The sequence below is a fragment of the Staurois parvus genome, unplaced genomic scaffold (assembly GCF_062004578.1).
Source record: "Staurois parvus isolate SC_StPar_1 unplaced genomic scaffold, SC_StPar_1.0 ptg000133l, whole genome shotgun sequence".
NCBI lineage: Eukaryota > Metazoa > Chordata > Amphibia > Anura > Ranidae > Staurois > Staurois parvus.
Window position 1 is genome coordinate 6,874,505 of NW_028317929.1, and position 20,296 is coordinate 6,894,800.

Below are 20,296 nucleotides of genomic sequence, written 5' to 3' on the forward strand. Positions count from 1 at the left end.
TTTCCAAAAGCAGTGAGAGAGGGAATAGAGACCACACCAGGGAGTGTATGCAGGACAGTACAGGGATGCAAAAATAGACAGAACATATTTAATGAAAAATCAAATATAGCTCTGTTAAATGCATGATTTTTGAAGAATAGTCTTGCGTTTAATGTCATTTTAATTTGGAGTCAACCACCACCATCACCAATATCCCTTGCAGCTTTATCAGCCTTTTCTCATCTGGGAAGGCTTTCTATTAAATTTTGAACAGTGCCTGTAAGAAATCGTGCCCATTCAGCCAAAAAAAAAAAAATTTGTGAGGTCCAGTACTGATGGATGAGAAGCCCTGGCACACAATTGACATTCCAGTTCACCCCAAAGGTTTTCAATAGTGTTGAGGGTCAGGGCTTTGTTTAGGTCATTGGACCTGTTTTTGTACACAAGGAGCACAGTCATGCTGGGACAGAAAGGGCCTTCCCCCAAACTGTTGTCACATGGTTGGATTAACACAATTATCTTTGCATGATGCAGTATTAAACATAAAAGCAAGCATTTATTATATTGCAGCTTACCAATTCTTATATGTGATGGCTGTATTGGTTTTCTATTTTTAGGCTTTCCTTTCCTTTATTTTATCCGGTGATCTGGCCAGTAAGTCTGTTTTTCAACAGAACAAGCTGTTCTGCAGATGTAGCAGTTATAGGGTTGAGACAAACCATTTACTACTGTCAGGTGCTTAGAATGATGATTTTTTTTATTTATGTAAAACCTTTTTATCCCAAATAACGAAAAACAAACTGTTTGCTATAACTAATACATTGAACAAGAACTTCAGCTAAAAAATGTATAGGCGGTGTATCTAAATGTACTAATGTGTCTAACAATCTCCTGTGCTCTTTCATCCAGAGTGGAAGCACTCCAAAACAGGAGGTGTGTTACTGTTTAGATCACCAGGGAAAAAGCCTAAAAAAGAAAACTAGTGAAACCACCACTGCTAATGATTGATAACTTGCAATACATTGCGTTTTTGGTTTTAGGTTTAATACTACTTTAACAATACCCTTCAATGGTAGACACCTGTATTCAATCATTTGAAAGGTTGACCACATCCTTTTGGCTATATGGACATATAGTATATTTCCTACTGTGTTATTAGCAGATGTGTCTATATTTACTTTGTGTTTTTGTCTTGGCAGAGCAAAAACCAGCCTCACCGAAGAGGAGAGTATAATGTTTACAGCACCTTCCAGAGCCACGAGCCAGAATTCGATTACTTGAAAAGTTTAGAGATTGAAGAGAAAATAAACAAAATAAGATGGCTTCCCCAACAGAATGCTGCATATTTTCTGCTGTCCACTAATGGTAAGTTTTGGAACGGCTTCTGATTCTTGTAGTAAATGATGTCATGTGGCGCTAGAACTATGTATGCAGTTTTGTGGCATACCATAACTGTGGAAAATCATAGCCCTTTGCCATTGGATACCAAGCTGCACACTGCTATGCTAGTGTCTAGTATAATGAGAAATACTTGGCAATTGTTCATTTAGTGGAAACCAGTTACTAGATGTTTGAATTACTTCAATAGAGGGGCTTCCCTTTTGGTTGACATTGATTAGTCTTACAACAGGTACTGAGGCACCATTTTTTTTTATAGTCTGTACTGACAAGGGAGCAAACAGATTATATGTAAAATTACTTAACCAGGAACAATCCCATCTTTAGTGTCCATCATGTATAAATCCAAAAATGTAAACAATGTTTGTGGTATACAAGAAACCTTCATCCAAAACACAGAGGCACAGAGTTTAATCCTTAGATGGGTATTTAAAACTGAGCTTCAGCCAATGGCTCCAGGAGTTGTGAAAATGAACATATGTAATATAAAACTATTTTAGGCTTTCTGAAATATTTATACTTATGTTCAGCCAGTTTTGCAATTCACACAGCTCAAAGCTGCATAACTAGAATAGCATTTTTACCAATCATAGTGTGGGTTCCTATATAACCTGTCTGCTTACTAAACTCTGGAAAGCATCAGGCATCCCATTACTGAGGTCCCCCCTGTGCTTTCCTCATCCAGTAATCTTCTAAGTAGCTCCGGCTTCAGCACCTGAAAACAAGTTGGTGTAACAGTAGGGTGTAATGCAGTCACACTTGACTGGCGTATGTTACTTAACTTCTAAATCTAATTTCTGATAAGATTTAACATGTATTTAACTTTAACAGCAAAGCTAAATGCTACAGAAATTGATAGTCAACCTGGGAGAACAGCTATAGGATAAGGCTTAATGCACATATTTAAAGTTGAACTCTGGGGAAAAAAATGTTTTTCTTCCTCCATGCAATGTGGCTTTGCCCACACTGCACAGGTCAGCTGCACGTTTTGTCTAGGGGTGAGCAAAAAGCATATACTCACCCGATCCTTCGTTCCTCCGTTCCTTCCCAGCAGTTGACTGCTCCTGGGCTATGGACTCTGCACTGGGCATGATGACATCAGGTACAGTCCACTATTCAAGACTGCTGGAGCATGGGGCTGCCGGACCAGTCTTGTGCTGGGAGAGTCAGAGGATTAGGTAAGTATATCTCCGCTCTACTTGCCCCTACAAAAATACTAGCCATTAACCCATGCAGTGCGGGCACAGTCCCACTGCATGAGAACCAATAATTTGTTGTGGAGTTCAGCTTTAAAAGGGATCTTACAAATGTGAACAATAAGAAAAGATGCTGAGCAGATGTAGGAGGTTATTTACTAAAATAAGAACCAACGCCAGAAATCAGTTCCAGGATGCTAAAGACTTGGTACAATGCTGTCCTTGTAGACAGCCAACCAATGCTCAAAATTACACCATCCTGTCCCACCACTAAATACAACTTTTGTCTACATGAACACTCAAGTAAGTTGGAGTTAAGGACTATGACCACATGGTAAAGTGAACTGCATGATCCCCACCCATGTAAATATTCCCCTTAAATTTGAATTGCTGCGCCTAGTGGGCAATATATTGGACAAGATGCTACTATATACAAGCATGGACCATGATTGTTACAAGATCATAGCTGAAGCCTCCCTTAACTTGGTCACTAAAATAGTTGAATGTGAAACCGCCTGGCTGAGTGAAGAATGTTCAAAGGAACCCTATTCTACATTTGGAACTTTGACATTCAATATTTAGTGATAAAATTAATGGCTCTGTTTTGTGATTGTGACTTTCCTTTAGAAAAAATAAAGAATACATCAGGAGCAATATGAAGCCAAAATTCAAACATTTTAAGTGAATTCCACCATATTCCATCACCTACGAAGACTTTTTTTGAAGAAAAAAAAAAAAAAAGGGTGTAATAAACTTGTAATCAGAGGCTTATGTTGATGCCCCCCCCCCGAAAAAATGTGCAAGAATTATGGCATATTGCTCCAGCCAGTCAAGGTACCAAAAGACCCAACTCCCAGAAGAAGCCAGGGAGGAGATGGCAGCGAGGTACTATTTGGCTGAAGGTGAGTATTGTGGACTTTAGGTCCGCTTTAAAAATCATGCTCACCTTTGTGAGCATGTTACACTCATATTTATGGTGTAACGCGTTCAGCATGTGCCTGCTGCGCCCCACCCACTCTTTGACAGCGGGCCAGGGATTTCTCCCTGCACCTGCTGTCACAATTCAAAATGTGCTGCCGTACTGGGCTCCTGCCACATGTTCACATCATTCATTCAGAGTTCTGTGATTTAATGAACTGCACGTACCGTCAGCCTTTTGCAGCGGACGGCTTGTAGTTTTCAATGAACTCCCAGGGTGCTAATGAATGCTCTAGGTCAGGGGTCTCCAAACTATGGCCCTCCAGCTGTTGAAGTACTATAAGGTCCATCATGCCTCTAGGAGTCTTGCCTGTGGCTGTCAGTCTTGCAAAGCATCATGGGACTTTCAGTTCCTCAACACCTGGAGGGTCATAGTTTGGAGACCCCTTCTCTATGTAGTTCATTGATCTTCCAGTCATTCCATATCGGAGGAACTAGCAGTCAGCCTGCAGGAGCCTGACACTGCACCCGCAATCTGCTGCTCACAGGTGCATTGCTTTACTGGCTTAAAACTTCTACATTCCTTCTCCCAAGTTGAATCTTTGAAAGAAAAAAAAGCAGGACAGCTTAATCATGTCTTATGAATTTAGAAGGTAATTTTACATTTACAATTTTATAATCGTTAAAACGCTTCTTCCAGGGATTTATCTACACCATATCTCTATTCTGGTTCCATACCTACCATTTTAAAGGATAAGTGCACCCTGATTAACATGTTACACCCCTTTCCAGGTAACAAGTTACTGTTGCAGCAACCCCCACGCTTTATCACCCTATAGCAGGAAGCCTTTAAACAAGGACCTTTATGGCAGGATCACAAGGTATTCTGTTAATGAAAGCTGCAGATTTAACATGATTGAAAATTGCTTTTGAAACTTCATTACCATATGAAAGCACTTATAAGATTTTAGTGATTGGCTTTAAAAGTCAGCTTCTCGGTTGGGGAAATATAAATGTAGTACATTCTCAAAGCAAAAAAAGTAAACGTTGATCTCCAGATATACTCCTGCACATTTTTATCAGACCTGTTTTAATAGGGGCACAGTTTTGCCTTTTATCCTGGAGTCCTACACTAGCAGACGGAGTTCTTCCTCAGTGAAGGGATTAAACCTATCTCCAAACCATATGCTCCTGTGTAATTACTTTGCAGTAAAAGGTTAGAATTTCTGAGAAGTGAGTTAGCAGCTAGTCAATTGATCATTTTAATACAATTCACAGCCCCCTTAAATATGTTCGGAGGGGGGGGCACATTGTGGGAGAATACAGATTAATTACATGGTGTAATGTTCTGTTAATTGAGTTTTAAAATAGTTTTTTGATTAACAGAGATATTATCTCAACGATCTGAGTGACATTTTCAGCATCGGCAGGAAGTTAAAATTATTCTTTTTAAATGTACCGTGTTATTGCATTTGTATGAGCTCCCTTAAGGGGCTTTGTTCAGACAAGCAGGGCAGGAGACAAATCAACGATTGACTATGATGTTGTGTAGAAACAGAATTTTGTATGTAATTTTTTTTTTTTTTAATGATCTGGAGGAATAGCAAGGCGTTGTTTAAGAAATTCAGACTTGAGATATAACACCTCATTTTAGAATCATGTAGGGAATATAAAGTAAAACATTTAAAGAACTAGTTCACCTTTAACCTCCCTGGCGGTATTCCCGAGTGTAGCTCGGGGTAAAGTTTCAGTACCACAAGCGATAACCCCGAGCTACACTCGGGAATACTATGCGGCGCTGCTCCGGGATCCCTTGATCACTTACCTTGTCCTGCTCTCCCGCGATGTCCTTCCTGCGTCTGTCATCTGGGTTCCATCCCCTGTGAGTGGCAGGACGTATGGGGGACGGAACGGCGGGAAATTAAAAAATGACAAAAAGTGACATTCACTAAAATCACATAGTATAACATTACTGTATCAAACCATTTCACATACATTTTGTCCCTACTGCTTTGTCCTGTGCCCTGCCTGCATTTTTACTGTTCTTTCTGCCTGGAAACTGAGAAACGTCCATGGCATCCAAAAAGCGTCCCTTTAGGTCAAAAGCAGTTTTAGATCAGCTAGAGAACAGTAATAGTAAATCAGAACTATTTGCAGAATTGAGTGATAATGATTCGTGGGGAAATTCGTTATCAGACACTGAAAACGATTTTGCGACTTTGCTCAGTGATGTGCGAACTTGGCGCTATATTTCAAATTTCAGTATTTTTGGTTTGATTATATTATTGAATTTTATTATATTATTTTTTATGATTATTTATTAAATTATAATTTATGATTTTGTGTTTCAAGTTTTATCATACCCGGGATGTTTACGAGACTCTTGTTTGGACAGATATCAGTGAGTTATTCCTAAAAATTACAGGCCTACAATAACAAAAATACATATTTCCATGCAAAAAAAGGAACCACTTTGAGCACAGAAATATGGACATAATCAGACTGCTAGGGAGGTTAAGAAAATCTGCAGATAAGGGGCGTCTGTAGAGAAAAACAAACTGTGCAAAAGTTGAATAAAGCCCTTGCTATAGGTGTTGGCGATTGTATATACCTCACGAAGCCTGACTGGAATACTTCCAAGACGTTGGTAAGTGAGCCCTAATCATTACTTTTCACCTCCGCCATCACAGGAGGGACATTTTTTTCTCTGGTTCAAACCTCCTCACATGCTCTCTCCCCTACAGTAGCTCTGAGCTCAGCATTTCAGAACTCACTCCTGTGATGGTGGAGGTGAGCAGTAACATGTAGGCCTCACCTAGCAACATCATGGGAGTATGCTAGTCCGGCTTCAGGAGGTACGTAAATGGCCTACACGTATAGCAAGAGCATTATTCAACTTTAGTCAGAGCTACAGAGTTTGTTCTGATCTACTGACACCCCTTTTCTGCATGGGCAGTTTTTTGGTAAAGGTGAACTAACCCTTTAAAAAAAAATGTAAAACCTCCAGGTAGAGTCATACGCATTATAGATCTGTAGTAAAATGAAAACTATACTTTAATACCTTCACTATGAATGGCCAATATTTTTCCTCTACACAGCTTGGCACTTTGGTTATGAGGTTTGCTAAACTTAACATTGGGTATGAGAGGATTTTTTTGTATACTTTGAGTTGAATTAAACTCACCAAAATGGTTCTTGTGGGCATCTGTAATCACATATCTAGATTATGTATCATTCATATCACTGTTGGTCCAGGTTCACGCTAATGCGATGCGGGAAACGTAGCAATTTCTGTGCATTTACCACACTGCATAGCAATCTGAGTTTATTTGATTTGCTGTGGGTGTCGATTAAAAGTTAACACCACCCCAAAAGCAGGTCGCAAAATACAGTGCGATGCCTGAATTGGATCGCATGGATATAAACACCCATGCAATCTGATTCAAGTGCAGCTAAAAAAAAAAGGTACTTACATAGAAAATGAATGCGCTGAAATCGCACTGCACAGAATCGCATGTGATTTGTACAGGAATGTTGTGTGATTCCTGTGTGAATCACATGCGGCTTACAGTGTGAACCAGGGCTTAAAGTGGAACTGACCCCCCCCAATCATTTACAACTCGGGAAGCTGCCATCTTAGCCTCTGATTGATCTGAAATTGCTAGATCTATATGCACATGTGATCAGTTAACACAACCGTTTCATGGCTTGACAGTTCAGTTGAGAACAGAGTAACTGTGACAGTTATCTATCTTGGCATGCCTTGAATATTAAATCAACGGGTTTAGTTCTGCTTTGTGTTGTGCCAAGGAACATTAACATGTGGAGCAGTAACATTTTTTGCATTTATTCTTCCAAGGCTAACTGAAGTAACAGTGGACATTTAAATTTTGTTAAGGTCTCTAAAAACAGTAAACAGGTGTGGCTTAAAAGCCAACTTTAGTGGCAGAGTTGTTATGCAGTTAGACATTGTACTAACCATGTTCATTTTAATAGTCTTCTCTCCACTTTTCTGTTCTACAAAGATATAAATATGAACCCACGAGCAGTTATATCCTACCTCAAAATTAAAAAATCAATTAGATAATGAAAAGCTGCCCACACCTACACACACTCCTACAAATATGCTAAATAACAAAATTATACAATAACAGTGCCATGCTTTTCTCAAATTCAAATAGTAACATAAAAATAATCCCAATGTGAACTGGATAGTGAAACAATATAACAAACAATATGCACAGTTACTTTTAACCAATACAGTCCATCTCTAATGCATAGTCCATTCAACTCAAAAAAACGTATGCAATCAAAAATCTTTTTCATATATAGTGCACTTCCACCATCAATAACACCAGTTGTGCTCTCACCTGGAATTTTTTTTTTTTTGTATTTCAATGATTTTTATTAGTTTATAAACATTTGAAAAAAACAGGAGCAACCACACACGCCCACACAGAGGCCATCTATTGCACATAAAAACATAAAGAAAACAGTGCTCTAACACCCACAGAGCAAAAGGTGTGCCCACGAAGGGGCTATCAATGGCATATAAATGACGAAAACATTGGTATAACATTGACAGTAACTCAAAGCAAAGGTAGCTATCCACCGCTCACCTGAAATTTTTGACTTCACAACTAAGTTTGTACACCTAAAGGATGCAAGCTATTTTTGACCATATAGTGATGGTATGACTTCTACCAAGATTCTCCTTCACTGTTGATGCAGCTCCTTTTTCTAACTCCTTCTTCTCCTCCTCTCAGCATAAATGTAGGAAATACATAGGAAGACCAATAATGCTTTATCGTTTAGAAACACTTGTTTTATTAAAATATAAATGAGCCTCTCACATGATTCAGGTGCTCCATTGCACCCAATATTGCACGCATAAAAAATATATATCGTAGCTGACACCCTCTGGCTATACAAGTTCTGCCCGTATTCCCCTCCATGATCTCTCTCCTACCTTGTCACTGTGTCCCGCTGGTGCCAAGGGTGCCTGTATCTGGTCCATTGCCAATTGGAGGTTTCGTGGTTGTCACCATGAAACCTCCTATTGGCAACAGACCAGATACAGGCACCCTTGGCACCAGCAGGACACAGCGACAAGATATAGGCAAATATACTTTGTAAAATACATAGTTGTAATGGTACCTGTTATAATAAAGGTGTACATGTCCCCAAAGTGCTATTTTATGATAAATAACATGACATTCATGTTTATAATTTGTGTTAAGGCTGGTTCACACAGGCTGAGTATCGGCTGATCCAACAGGAATTGGCTGACATTTGGTCAGTGTGTACAGCAGCCTGTCCGACAGAAGCCGGTCTAAGCCAGCATCCGATTCATGCTGGCTGCCAGTGTTGATCAGTGAGTCCTCGCTGGGATGCAGTCTCCCTGTCAGAACACAATAGCTCAGCTGGGAAGATCCGCTGCATGAACATAGCTTTGTTAGTACAGTGACTTCACAGGTTTTTTCTTGTTCAGCTTGTTGGATTGAACGGAAAAAAACTTCTCGTGTGTACCTAGTATTAGTCTGAAAAAATAGGGGGCTAAATGTACTTTCGCTATGGAACATCCTATGAGGTTGGATAGAAATCAATTTTTGTGACTTTAGGAAAAAAATGTTAATACATTTTGAAATTGAATGGGATTTTTGAGGTTTGTTGATTTTTTTAAAAAAAAAAGTTTTATTCAATATTTCTACATAAGAGACATTAATTGCTCATTTGTTACCAAAAGTTACATAAAATAATGCAATGTTGATAAAGTTAGTTTATTTCTCTTAAAGCTTGTGTCTAGGGACAGTTCTATTGGATTTTCCCTATGGAAAAAATTATTATTGTTGTTATACGTGGATGAGGCATGCTAACACTTGGTATTTTGTTACATAATACAGGAAGCAGTAGTTGGCAAAGACTAACTGCAACCCATCAGAAGTCCGTAGCTCATCCAGCCATATTGACGATGGCAGGTTTGGGGTTAGTTGCTCTTGGTTGTTGCACACCATTGCAGTTATCAAATGAGCTCAAGTAGTTCGAGTTTAAAATACTTAACATTTCTGTATATCATTTATTTTTTTTTTAACTTCCAGACAAAACTGTAAAACTATGGAAAGTCAGCGAGCGTGACAAGAGACCAGAGGGCTATAACTTGAAAGATGAAGAAGGAAGGCTGCGTGACCCATGCACAATAACTACGCTTAGAGTAAGAACGCTGCTCTCACATTAATACGTTATTTCAGAATGTGTTTGTTAATAATGCATTTCCATCTGGTTTTAAAATGAGTGATAAAGGCTCCAGGCTTATATATACTTGAATCAAAAGGAATTATTTGCCAGGAACAATTTGGTCCCAGTTGGGACTGTTCATTGAATGTTTGAAATGCTTTGCCGTTCTTTTCATTTTACAACATTCTTTTGAGCTATAGGGCACTATGAGGTTAAAAAGTTTGCTTTTATTCTGCAGTTAGAACCTATGCTGAAAATATAATAAATCCGCTGACTCAAATATAGTAGAGAATGACTTATTTCCTTCCCTTTGACACCAGGAGCAATTCCATTTGTTGTAGTTGTGGCTGAAATGTAGCAGCTCTCCCTGGGTACCATGGATCTGCCAGCACCAGAGGGGTGCCTGTTTCCTGATAAAGTCACACAGCATGGCACTGATCAATAGTGTACAGTTTCCCCAGTGTGGAACTGCTTTAGGTGTAAATTACAACTTGATTTACATCAAAGAGAAATGACTACCATTTCCAGACATCTAGTTCAAACTTTCAGTAGCTTAGCAGAACTGCAGAAATTTCTGGCCTTGAGAAGAATGACTTTTCTGCAAACAGATGATGGACTATGGTCAGTGGATCTGGAGAGTTAATATCATGAAAGTCACAGTGGGCATAGAATGATAACACAAATATTGCTTTCAAAACACTTTGAGGTCTATTTTTTCTTAAAAAAAAAAAAAGAATTCACAGTGTGAAGGTCTCAGAATTTAAATAGCCAATAATCTATTTAAAATGTTTATTTTTTTATGATAGTCTGCTTCGTCTAGTGGCCATGATCAGGGCTGCTGTTAGAAACCTCGGGCCCCATACAGCCAACCTGATAGGCCCCCTTCCCCCAAAAAACAGCTTACTATGCTTCAGTTATGAATGAACACAGTGAGGGATTGGTACCGATGTGTTCATTCAGAAAAGGAAGGGGGGCTGGTAAATGTGACATATTTACCACAGTCTTTCCCCACTCTCCATCCTGAAGGATCCTATCCTGTGCTTGCAGATGTTGATGGGAAGGAAAGAAGAGAAGTGGACAGCATTCTGGGAGTGGGGGACACAGGTGGACCTGGGCCGCAGGGGGAGATGTATGGTGAACAGAGAGGGTGATGTGTGTGGGGGGGTGGTGGTGGTGGTAGTTACTGGAATCGATCCCCCTGTAGGGCTCTCTCTGCAGCAGCTTAATGCCAGGGAGAGGAGAAGAAGCCAGCTTTCAGCTGCTGCAAGGAGAGCCATACTAGGGATCAGTTCCAGTAATTGCCATGCGGCCCAGTGATTGCCCCCCGCCTTCCTGATCCCCCTCCCTGCCTACATCTGATTCACCCAGCTGCCTGGGCCCCGTACAGGAGGACTGGTGGTACCCCCTTATCCACAGACCTGGCCATGATGCAGTAAGTTCCTTAAAGTGGAAGTAAATCTAAAGCTACTCTCAGCCACATTCTAAGCCTAATCTCTCTAGCCCTGTAAAGAAAAAGTCACTATACTTGCCTGTCCAGCAGCTGCTCCTGTCTTGTCCCACACTCAGCTGTCTGAGGACCATTTCTGATCTCCGATCATTAGTGGTTTAGGAAACAGGGATGATCAGCGGAGAACATGTTCTCCGCTGATCATCTCAGCACACAGATGGCCAGTATATGAAGGAGTGATGTCAGCCCTTCACTGGCGATCTGTGTTCTCCCTCCAGATTCTCCATCCCAGAGCTGGAGAATCGGAGGAACCACAAACGAAGCAGCAATAATTTATCGCTGTTTAGTAAACAGTGTTTGACTGATCTCTTACTGTAATCTTGTGAGATTGTAGTAAACCAGCTGTTCAAAGCGTTTGTAGATTGCTTCTCCCTTCATTCGGAGAAGTGATCTACACCGCTTAATATAATGGCATTCAGAGAACTCTCTCCTCTAAGAATGCCGGAGAACTGAGCAGCGGTCATTTACCACTGCATGATAAAAGGACACCTTAGTGTGTAGGAGAGGCAGCCAACAACAGAAGCCCCATAGTAACTCTGTGGGTGATGTCACTTTCCAGGCATTTCCAGCCATTGTAGGCTGTCTCCTGCCACTGGAGACCAGAGTGGTTACAGAACAGTTAAGTACAGCGATATTTTTCTTTGCAGGGCTAGACAGATGAGGCTTAGAATGGGGCTTGAGAGTAGGTTTAGAATTAGGATTTGCCTTTACTGCCACATTAAATACCTCAACCCAAATAATACTGCATATTGGCTACTAGATGGAGCAGACAATTATAGTAAATAAGAATAGACACATTATAGGGATTTTTCTCAACAGTTGTGTGAATGCTAAGAAGTTTGCATAGCAAATGTGTTCTAGACTGAACTTTCCAGTCATTTGTATATACTGAATGTTTTGCATCAGGGTTGCAGTTTAACCAAAAATTTGTGATTTCAAGCCTTTGTAAATATAGGGGTTAGACTGCATGCAAGACACGATGTCATGGAACAAATTCCATGGGACTAATATGTTGGCCTTCCAGCAGTTTGGTCATCTGTATTGATGTTTTAGCCTTGTATGAGTCCTGCAATCAATAAGGATTCAACCATACTGTGGTGTGAAGGAAATAATATTTGTACAGCAGTCTCACTACATATAATACCTACCATGGATATTCACTGTGTTAAAGTTGCCGGCTGAATTGCAAGACTGCACATTCTCTAATGTTCAAAATGTTGTTGTGCTTTTAGGTCCACTAAAAAAAGGTCTTGTATTGAAGAGTGTTTATTTAAGGCTAGGTTCACACTTACGCAGTTTGCATTTGACCCATTTCTGCATTGCGTTTTTGCACCTAGGTTTGACCCGTTTGTGATGCGTTTTTGCCAAAAAAAGTTTTGTTCTAGGCAGGTTTAAAACTCATCAATAACACACTACATGCTTTTCTGCTGCGTTTCCATTGGAGTCTATAGAACCAAAAATTACCCTTTCCAAAAAAGAAACACACCGGGTGTACGTGTCCCATAGGAATTCATGTTAAATAGACTGTAGTGCATTTCTGCAAAACGCTGCAGAAAACGCTTAGGTGTGAACCTAGGGTTATAGGTGATGCAAAGTGAAAACAGTGTGTACTAAGTGCTCTAATGTAACCTGATTTGGATATCACAGGAATGATTAAAACACCTAATTTTTTTTCTGTGTTCTGTTGAAGAGATTTCCCTTAACATTTTTGGAGATGGGTATGAGAGATTTCCTCCCGTTTGCTGCAACACAAAATCCCTCATAGTTGTAACCAGAACAGGTGTCTCCAATGGGAAGTTTTCCCTTGACAACTAAAATTTTGGATTTCCTACCACTTTGTCTTAAAGTGGGTCTGCAGATCCAGTTGAGCTTTCAGTAGATCTAGGGCCATGGCTTGAAGTGGACCCAGTCTCAACATATCTGTGAGCATTATACAAGCACTTAACCGTTTGGTTATGAGCCTGAGAGCAGCTAAGGCCCTGAATAGTGGGGATTTCAGTGGATTTTCATGCCCTGCCACCAGTTGAGGGGTTTCAGTAGATTTTAAATGTACTGCTACCAGGGAGACACATGCGTATGATGCAGAATACAACTATAGCCATAAAGCAGACCATATGCATGCTATGGGACCCAGCACTGTCGAGCTATACTGCAATATATGCAAGTAAATGTACTTACATTTGATAAATACATTTGGACAAATATATACAGTATATGTTACCATGGGAAACTCTATACAGAATGGTCTAAAAACAGTTTTTCTTTAGTACTAGAGGACTTGCCTTTAAGAAGAGAGATTATAAAGGCAGGAGACCACTTATTGGTTTTAATTAGCCGTCCCTGATGGCTGAATAACATAAGGCATCTTCTAGTTTTTTTTCTTTTGTTTTCAGGCATGTTAGGAAATATGGTGTTTGGTTAATGCTTTCTGGTCAAAGGTTTGGCTAAAATTGTTAGGTAAAGATACCCTAAGCCAGGGGTAGGCATCCTTCAAGAAGTGATCTACCTGAACAACATGGTTGAAGTCAAAGATCACCAGGCACAGTGTCACCTCCTCACACCTGATTTAAACCTCTAATTGCCATACTACCATGTCACAATTGCATGCATTGCACTGCAATAATGGGTTTAAATCAAGTGGTGAGGAGGCAACATATCACTTCCTCATCACATGTCCCTTGGATCGCTTTTCGGAGGAGCAACAGTGTCTGCTGCATTTGTGAATGAGCCCTTAGTTGCCTTTGGCAGCAGCACCCTTAGAGCTCGTAAAGTTGGGGAGGTGGTAAAACCAAGCGGTTGAGTTGTGGTTTTCCTGCCCCAATCCCTTCCACCTTTAGCTGCTGCGGCAGCAGCCAAATGTGTACACATGCTAACATTAAACCCCATTTTGCTTTTGTTGGTTGCTACTGCTTGCCAGTCACGACCCATCCAAGTAAATGGGGCCACTCTGCAAGCGCCCCACAACTGCATGCTTCAGCAGGGTCCAAGGGATTAAAGCAGGTGGTGAGTAAGCAACGCAACACTGTCTGCTTTGACCACTTGTTTGCTGTACTGCACAAGGTTGCAGGGCACTTGCAGAGTAGCCTCATTCACTTGAAAGGGTTATGCTTGGCAGGTACTACACCCACCAACCATGACGGGGTGTATAATTCCTGCTGCGATGTGTGTTCACCCCTGGCCGCTGCAGCTGAAGGGGGTGTGGTTGGGAAGGGGGCCGGTAAAAACACTTCTTAACTATGGGGTTTTGCCATCCCTGAAACTGCAAATGTAAATGAACCCTTACTGTTCTGAGCCCCATATAAGGCTGTTTTCACACTGGTGCGCTGTGGTTTACCTGCGCCACAGTGCACCTGCGACTTTCCTAGGCTAGCTGCACTTTGACATAGACTTCTATTATATCCTGCAGGTGTGGTGCATTTTCTGAAAGCAACCAAAATGCCTGCATTCAGGAGTTTCCGTGCACTTTCAGAAAGTCCACCAAACACACAGGATATAAAAAAGTCTATGGCTAAGCGCAGCAAACCCACATGTAAGCTGCAGGTACACTGCACTGCTGTTAGTATCACTTTGCATAGGAAGGGAGCCAGCACCACAGAAGAGGCATCAGCTTATGCAGCTTTTGTTACCTGCAACAGCTCCAACTTTACAAGTAGTCCCTCTGCATTGCACTCTGATGCTCTGGGACAGTGTTTCTCAACTTTTTTTCCAGTCGGGGCGCCTTTGAAAATTATTTTCAGTCACGAGGCACCTCTGTCCAAGGCTTTGTTCATGTTACTGTGTTTCGCAGAACGCACGCAAAATCACGCTCATTCCTGACACATAGACAAATACTCTGCTTTTTAGGGGTACCCCCATACGTTGGCAAATGTGAGGTGTGTTTGGTGTGGTGCTATTTTAGAACAAGGGTCAGGGACAACTTTCCTTGCATTTCTGCGGGTAAGGCAGCACATTGAAATGAATGGGCTGCCCTACACAAAGCCACACAGATGTGAACCAAGGGCCTGTTCACCTGTGAGGTTGCAGGGTGGTAAAACCATACAATTGAGCGGCTTTTACCACCCCCAACTGCTCCCCTCTAGCTGCAGAAACAGCAGCTGGGGGTATACACATGCTGTTGCCGCAGCTGGAAGTATATCTCCAGGTGAATGGGAGTTGAACTATAACCACCCCACACCCAGTTGTGGTGTGGTAATGCTGCTTTTCAGAGGAGCAGCAGTCCTTGCTGCTATTATAAACAAGTCCTAAAAATGTAGTTCTGAAAGGACAGGAATATTGGGTCAAGATTACAAATGGTATTTCTACATGGCAAATAATTTACTAGCAGGTGTAGTAGAGTAATAGAAATCCAACAGACCCAACAGTCATGACATGCATGCTGCTGATTCTGTGTAATTCAATCACTAATTGAAAGGGGCATGTTCAAAATAATAGCAGTGTGGAGTTCTATTATTGAGGTCATTCATTCTTTGAAAAACAGGTGGCAATTATTGCCCTTATTTAAGGAAGGAAGGCAGCAAATGTTGTACATGCTGGTTACAGTGCATTTCTCTCTGAAATTCTGAGGAAACTGGGTCTTTCCAGACATTGTTCAGAAGAACAGCGTACTTTGATTAAAAAGTTGATTGGAGAGGGGAAAACATATAAAGAAGTGCTGAAAATGATAGGCTGCTCAGCTAAAATGATCGCAAATGCTTTAAAATGGTAACCAAAACCTGAAAGACATGGAAGAAAGCGAAAAACTACCATTCAAATGGATAGAAGAATAGACAAATTGGCAAGGACTCAGCCAACAATCAGCTCCAGGAAGATCAAACAAGGTCCCACTGTTGAAAAAAAGACGTGCTAAAGAGGTTACAATTTGCCAAAGAGCACATTGACTGGCCTAAAGAGAAATGGCGCAACATTTTGTGGACTGATGAAAGTAAGATTGTTCTTACTGACAGTTTGTCAGACGACCCCCAAACACTGAATTCAAGCCACAGTACACTGTGAAGACAGTGAAGCATGGTTGCGCAAGCATCATGATATGGGGATGTTTTTCATACTACGGTGTTGGGCCTATTTATCGTATACCAGGGTTCATGGATCAGTTTGAATACATCAGAATACTTGAAGAGGTCATGCTGCCTTATGCTGAAGAGGAAATGCCCTTGAAATGGGTGTTCCAACAAGACAACGACCCCAAACACACCAGTAAACGTGCAACATCTTGGTTCCAGACCAACAAGATTGACGTTGTGGAGTGGCCAGCCCAATCCCCGGATCTTAATCCAATAGAAAACTTGTGGGGTGACATCAAAAATGCAGTTTCTGAGGCAAAACCAAGAAATAGAGAAGAACTGTGGAATGTAGTCCAATCATCCTGGGCTGGACTACCTGTTCACAGGTGCCAGAAGCGTGTGTATGTGTATGTGTGTATATATATATATATATATATATATATATATATATATATATATATATATATATATATATATATATATATATATAATACACACACACACACCCCTAGACACAGACACCTACGCGCACAGACACCTACGCACACGTGCACACTGACACGTGTATAGAGCCTTATAGAAAGTTACAATAAATACCTTTATAGCTTCCATCATACAGCAAGGCACTGCACTCTAGGCGGAGGCAGAGAGCACAGAAGACACTCTCCTTCCCTTTGCTTTCACTTTGCTTAGCGTTCTGACAGCTCCCACTGCCAACGTACAGTGCGGCTGGGGATCAGGAGCTTGGGCTCAAGTGACAGCCATTCTCCCCTCGGCACCCCTGAAGACCTCTGGTGACCCCCCCCAAGTTGAGAGAGGCTGCTCTGGGATGGCAGGTCGGCAAGCCCAGACCATGATCTACTGATAGCTATTCCCCGCCCTAAGCAAAGTGTGATCAGTCAGAGAATCCAACTCAGAAGATTGGTTTATACCACCAAGATCAGTTTCTGCACAAGATTCTGCTATAGATTCCCCAAAATTTCCTTTCTGTAAGTACAAACATCTTTTTGTATTTGTGGATACTCTTCTAGCTGGGTCTTGTAAGAGATGGCTTCTAAAAATATGGTTTTCTTGATTTCATCAAAGGCAAAAGCCTGGAGGCCTGTCCAGATCTCTTCAACCTTGAGGAGAGGGAGCTTGGAGTTGAGGGTAATAAAGCAGAAGCTCCTCTGTGTACACTGATCAGCCATACCTTTATGACCACCCATCTAATATTGAGTAGGTCCCCCTTTTCCTGCCAAAATAGCCCTGACTCATCGTGGCATGGTGAGTTGAGAGGTCCTGTGAGTTGAGAGGTGGGTGCTACATGGATTAGACTTGTATTTTCATCACATTCTACAGATGCTCAAATGGATTGAAATCTGGAAAATTTGGAGGCCAAGTATGAAACCATTCTTGAACCATTTTTGCAGTGTGTCTGGGCACATTATCTTGCTGAAAGAGGACACTGCCATCAGGATTGTAATGGTCAGCAACAATGTTAGGTAGGTGGTAAAGTAAAATCCACATGAATAGCAGAACCCAATGTTTCCCAGCACAACATTGCCCAAAGCATCAGACTGCCTCCGCTGGCTTGCCTTCTACCATACTGTATCCTGGTGCAATCTCTTCACCAAATAAGCGACTTGCATGCACCTGTCCATCCACTTCATATAAAAGAAAACGTGATTCATTAGACCAGCACACCATTGCTCCTTGGCCCAGTTCTAATGCTCACATGCCCATTGTAGGCACTTTTGGCCATAGACATGAGTCCGCATGGTCACCCTGACTTGTCTGTGGCTATGCAGCCCCATACACAACAAACTGCAATCCCCATTTTTTCTGCCTTCAACACATCAACTTCAGGGACAACATGTTTACTTGCTGCTTAATATATCCCGCTGACTTTCAGATGCGATTGTAACGAGATAATCAGTGTTATTCAGTTAACCTGTCAGTGGTCATAAAGTTCTGGCTGATCGGTGTATGTTTTTGGTTATATGATCCCATAGTAAAGCATGCCTCCACAAACTCCTTAGACCCTGAGCTTTAAATCTGTGAATAATTGGTTGTAGTACAGACATCCACTATTGTAACCAATGTCTGGCTATTGCAATCTCCTGTGTTAGCTTTAATAATTCCTTGATCCTATTCTGCATAATTTCACATTTGTCATGGTCTTATCCAGTATAGTTGCTCACTATTTTAATGAATGCATCCATGAATTTAATTCTATCCTTTAAAAAAAAAAAAGGAAATAAAATCTGCAGCACTACCTGCTACTAGAATCTATAGATAGCTCAGCCAGAGGCACATAGGTCTAGAGGAACTGCAGCCTCATGACAGCTTAGTGGCTGTTTTTCTTCCCGCTGTCATAACTCTTATATTCAAAGTGTGGCAGACCTGCCTGACACTCTTCTGCTGTATATATAAAAAGACTCCAAAGGCCAGGGGGAGGTCACAGAAAAAGGCAGCAAGTTGTTTTGCCTGCATTCAAATTCAGTAAAGGGATGGATATCATCTTGGAGCTGTTCCATGTAGCAGATGTGACTGCTGAGCCTGAGCTGCTGGAATGAGCCAAGTGTGATGAAGCTCATCTTCCTTGTTCTGCCTTTATTCCCCAGGGTGACGGCTTACTGAGAGCTCCTGCTAAGTCACACACACACAGTGCTCGGTTCAGACATGCCGAGTCCTGGAATCCCTCACTGGAGCTTCTCGACAGACATTGCATTTAAATTGATGTTGTTTTCAGGAAACTATTTTTTTGGATACAAATAAAAGAAAAGAGTCTAATACCTTTGATCGTGGTCTTTGTTGTCAAAAAAAAAGAGAAAAAAAATGTTTTTGATTTGTATTCGTTGCGATTAATTGTAAATAGGATATGCAGGTATTATTATTATACAGTATTTATATAGCGCCAACAGTTCGCTCAGCGCTGTACATTACAATAGGAGACAATACATGAGACAGTACAATAACAATACAATGCGATACACGAGGGGTTCGAGGGCCCTGCTCCTTGGAGCTTACAATCTAGGTAATGTAGAACGACTAATCAAACTATAATTAACAGATCTACCAATGTTGGCATTGCTTGTTTATTTTTGCAGAAAGTTACCCTTATGCCTTGAAATGTAACGGGTAGGTTTAGAACCCGTCAGGTTGTTGTACTCTCCACTAGTTAGATTTGTCCTCTGTTTTTCTGGTGTCCATTGGGGTAGGTTTATTAATTGAAAAGAATGTAATTATATGGAGGCCCTTAAAGAAGAACGAAGTCCTAAAAATGTTTTAGTAGATCTCATGGGTACCAAATAGTTGTATCTTAGGAGGTTTATGCCATAACCTTGATCACTGCCGTTTCTGCATTTGTAGAATTGTAGCTATTCTAAACAGCAGCTTCATTGCCCACCCTCCTCTCCTCTGCCTACTTATTTACATATATATTTTACATTCACATCAATCCCTGCCATCAAGGAGCTTACAATCTAAGGTTCCTAACTTGTATTCGTACCTGCATACTAGGGCCAATTTAGATAGGAGACCATTAACCTACCAACATGTCTTTTGGAGTATGGGAGGAAACCAGAGTACCTAGAGGAAACCCACGCAAGCACATGGAGAACATGCAGGGAGTGTCATGGTTGGGAAACAAACAGACTCACCTTGTGCTGTGGAAATGCTAACCACTTAGTCACCCACTGTGCTGCCTCTTTGTATTTTGTAGATGGGTTATTAGACTACAAAGCCTTCTATGACTGGATGAGAGAAAAAGCGTGCAGACAAGAGGACAGCTTTTGTGTATGAGAGCTGCAAGTTTGAGTGCTGGAAGTATAGCGAAAACTTCAATTTCAGCAGCAACGAAAATGTAAATAATGAAGAAATTGAATTCATCTTGGAGTGAGGCGTTAATGGGATATATGTGTTTTCTTCCATTCTATACTCTATACAAAATGGAAAATAAAAGGTTTAGGCTTTGGATACATTTCCAGAACTGTGTGGTTTTAGAGCTATCCCCCGATAGCTGTAAACTTGGACAACGACAAAGGAAGTCTAGAGTAAGCGAATTTGTGTGTGTGTCGGAT

At 41.1% G+C, this 20,296-nt stretch overlaps 1 protein-coding gene across 5 annotated transcripts in view; it reads left to right on the forward strand.

Moving 5' to 3' along the window:
* PPP2R2B (protein phosphatase 2 regulatory subunit Bbeta) overlaps nucleotides 1-20,296 on the forward strand; it is a 496,093-nt gene that overhangs the window by 418,122 nt on the left and 57,675 nt on the right. For all 5 annotated transcript variants that reach the window (XM_089673007.1, XM_089673008.1, XM_089673009.1 and 2 more), the window contains 2 exons: nucleotides 1,179-1,344; nucleotides 9,590-9,702. In XM_089673007.1, the coding sequence (XP_089529133.1) occupies nucleotides 1,179-1,344; nucleotides 9,590-9,702 (279 nt within the window). The remainder of the gene's footprint in view (nucleotides 1-1,178; nucleotides 1,345-9,589; nucleotides 9,703-20,296) is intronic.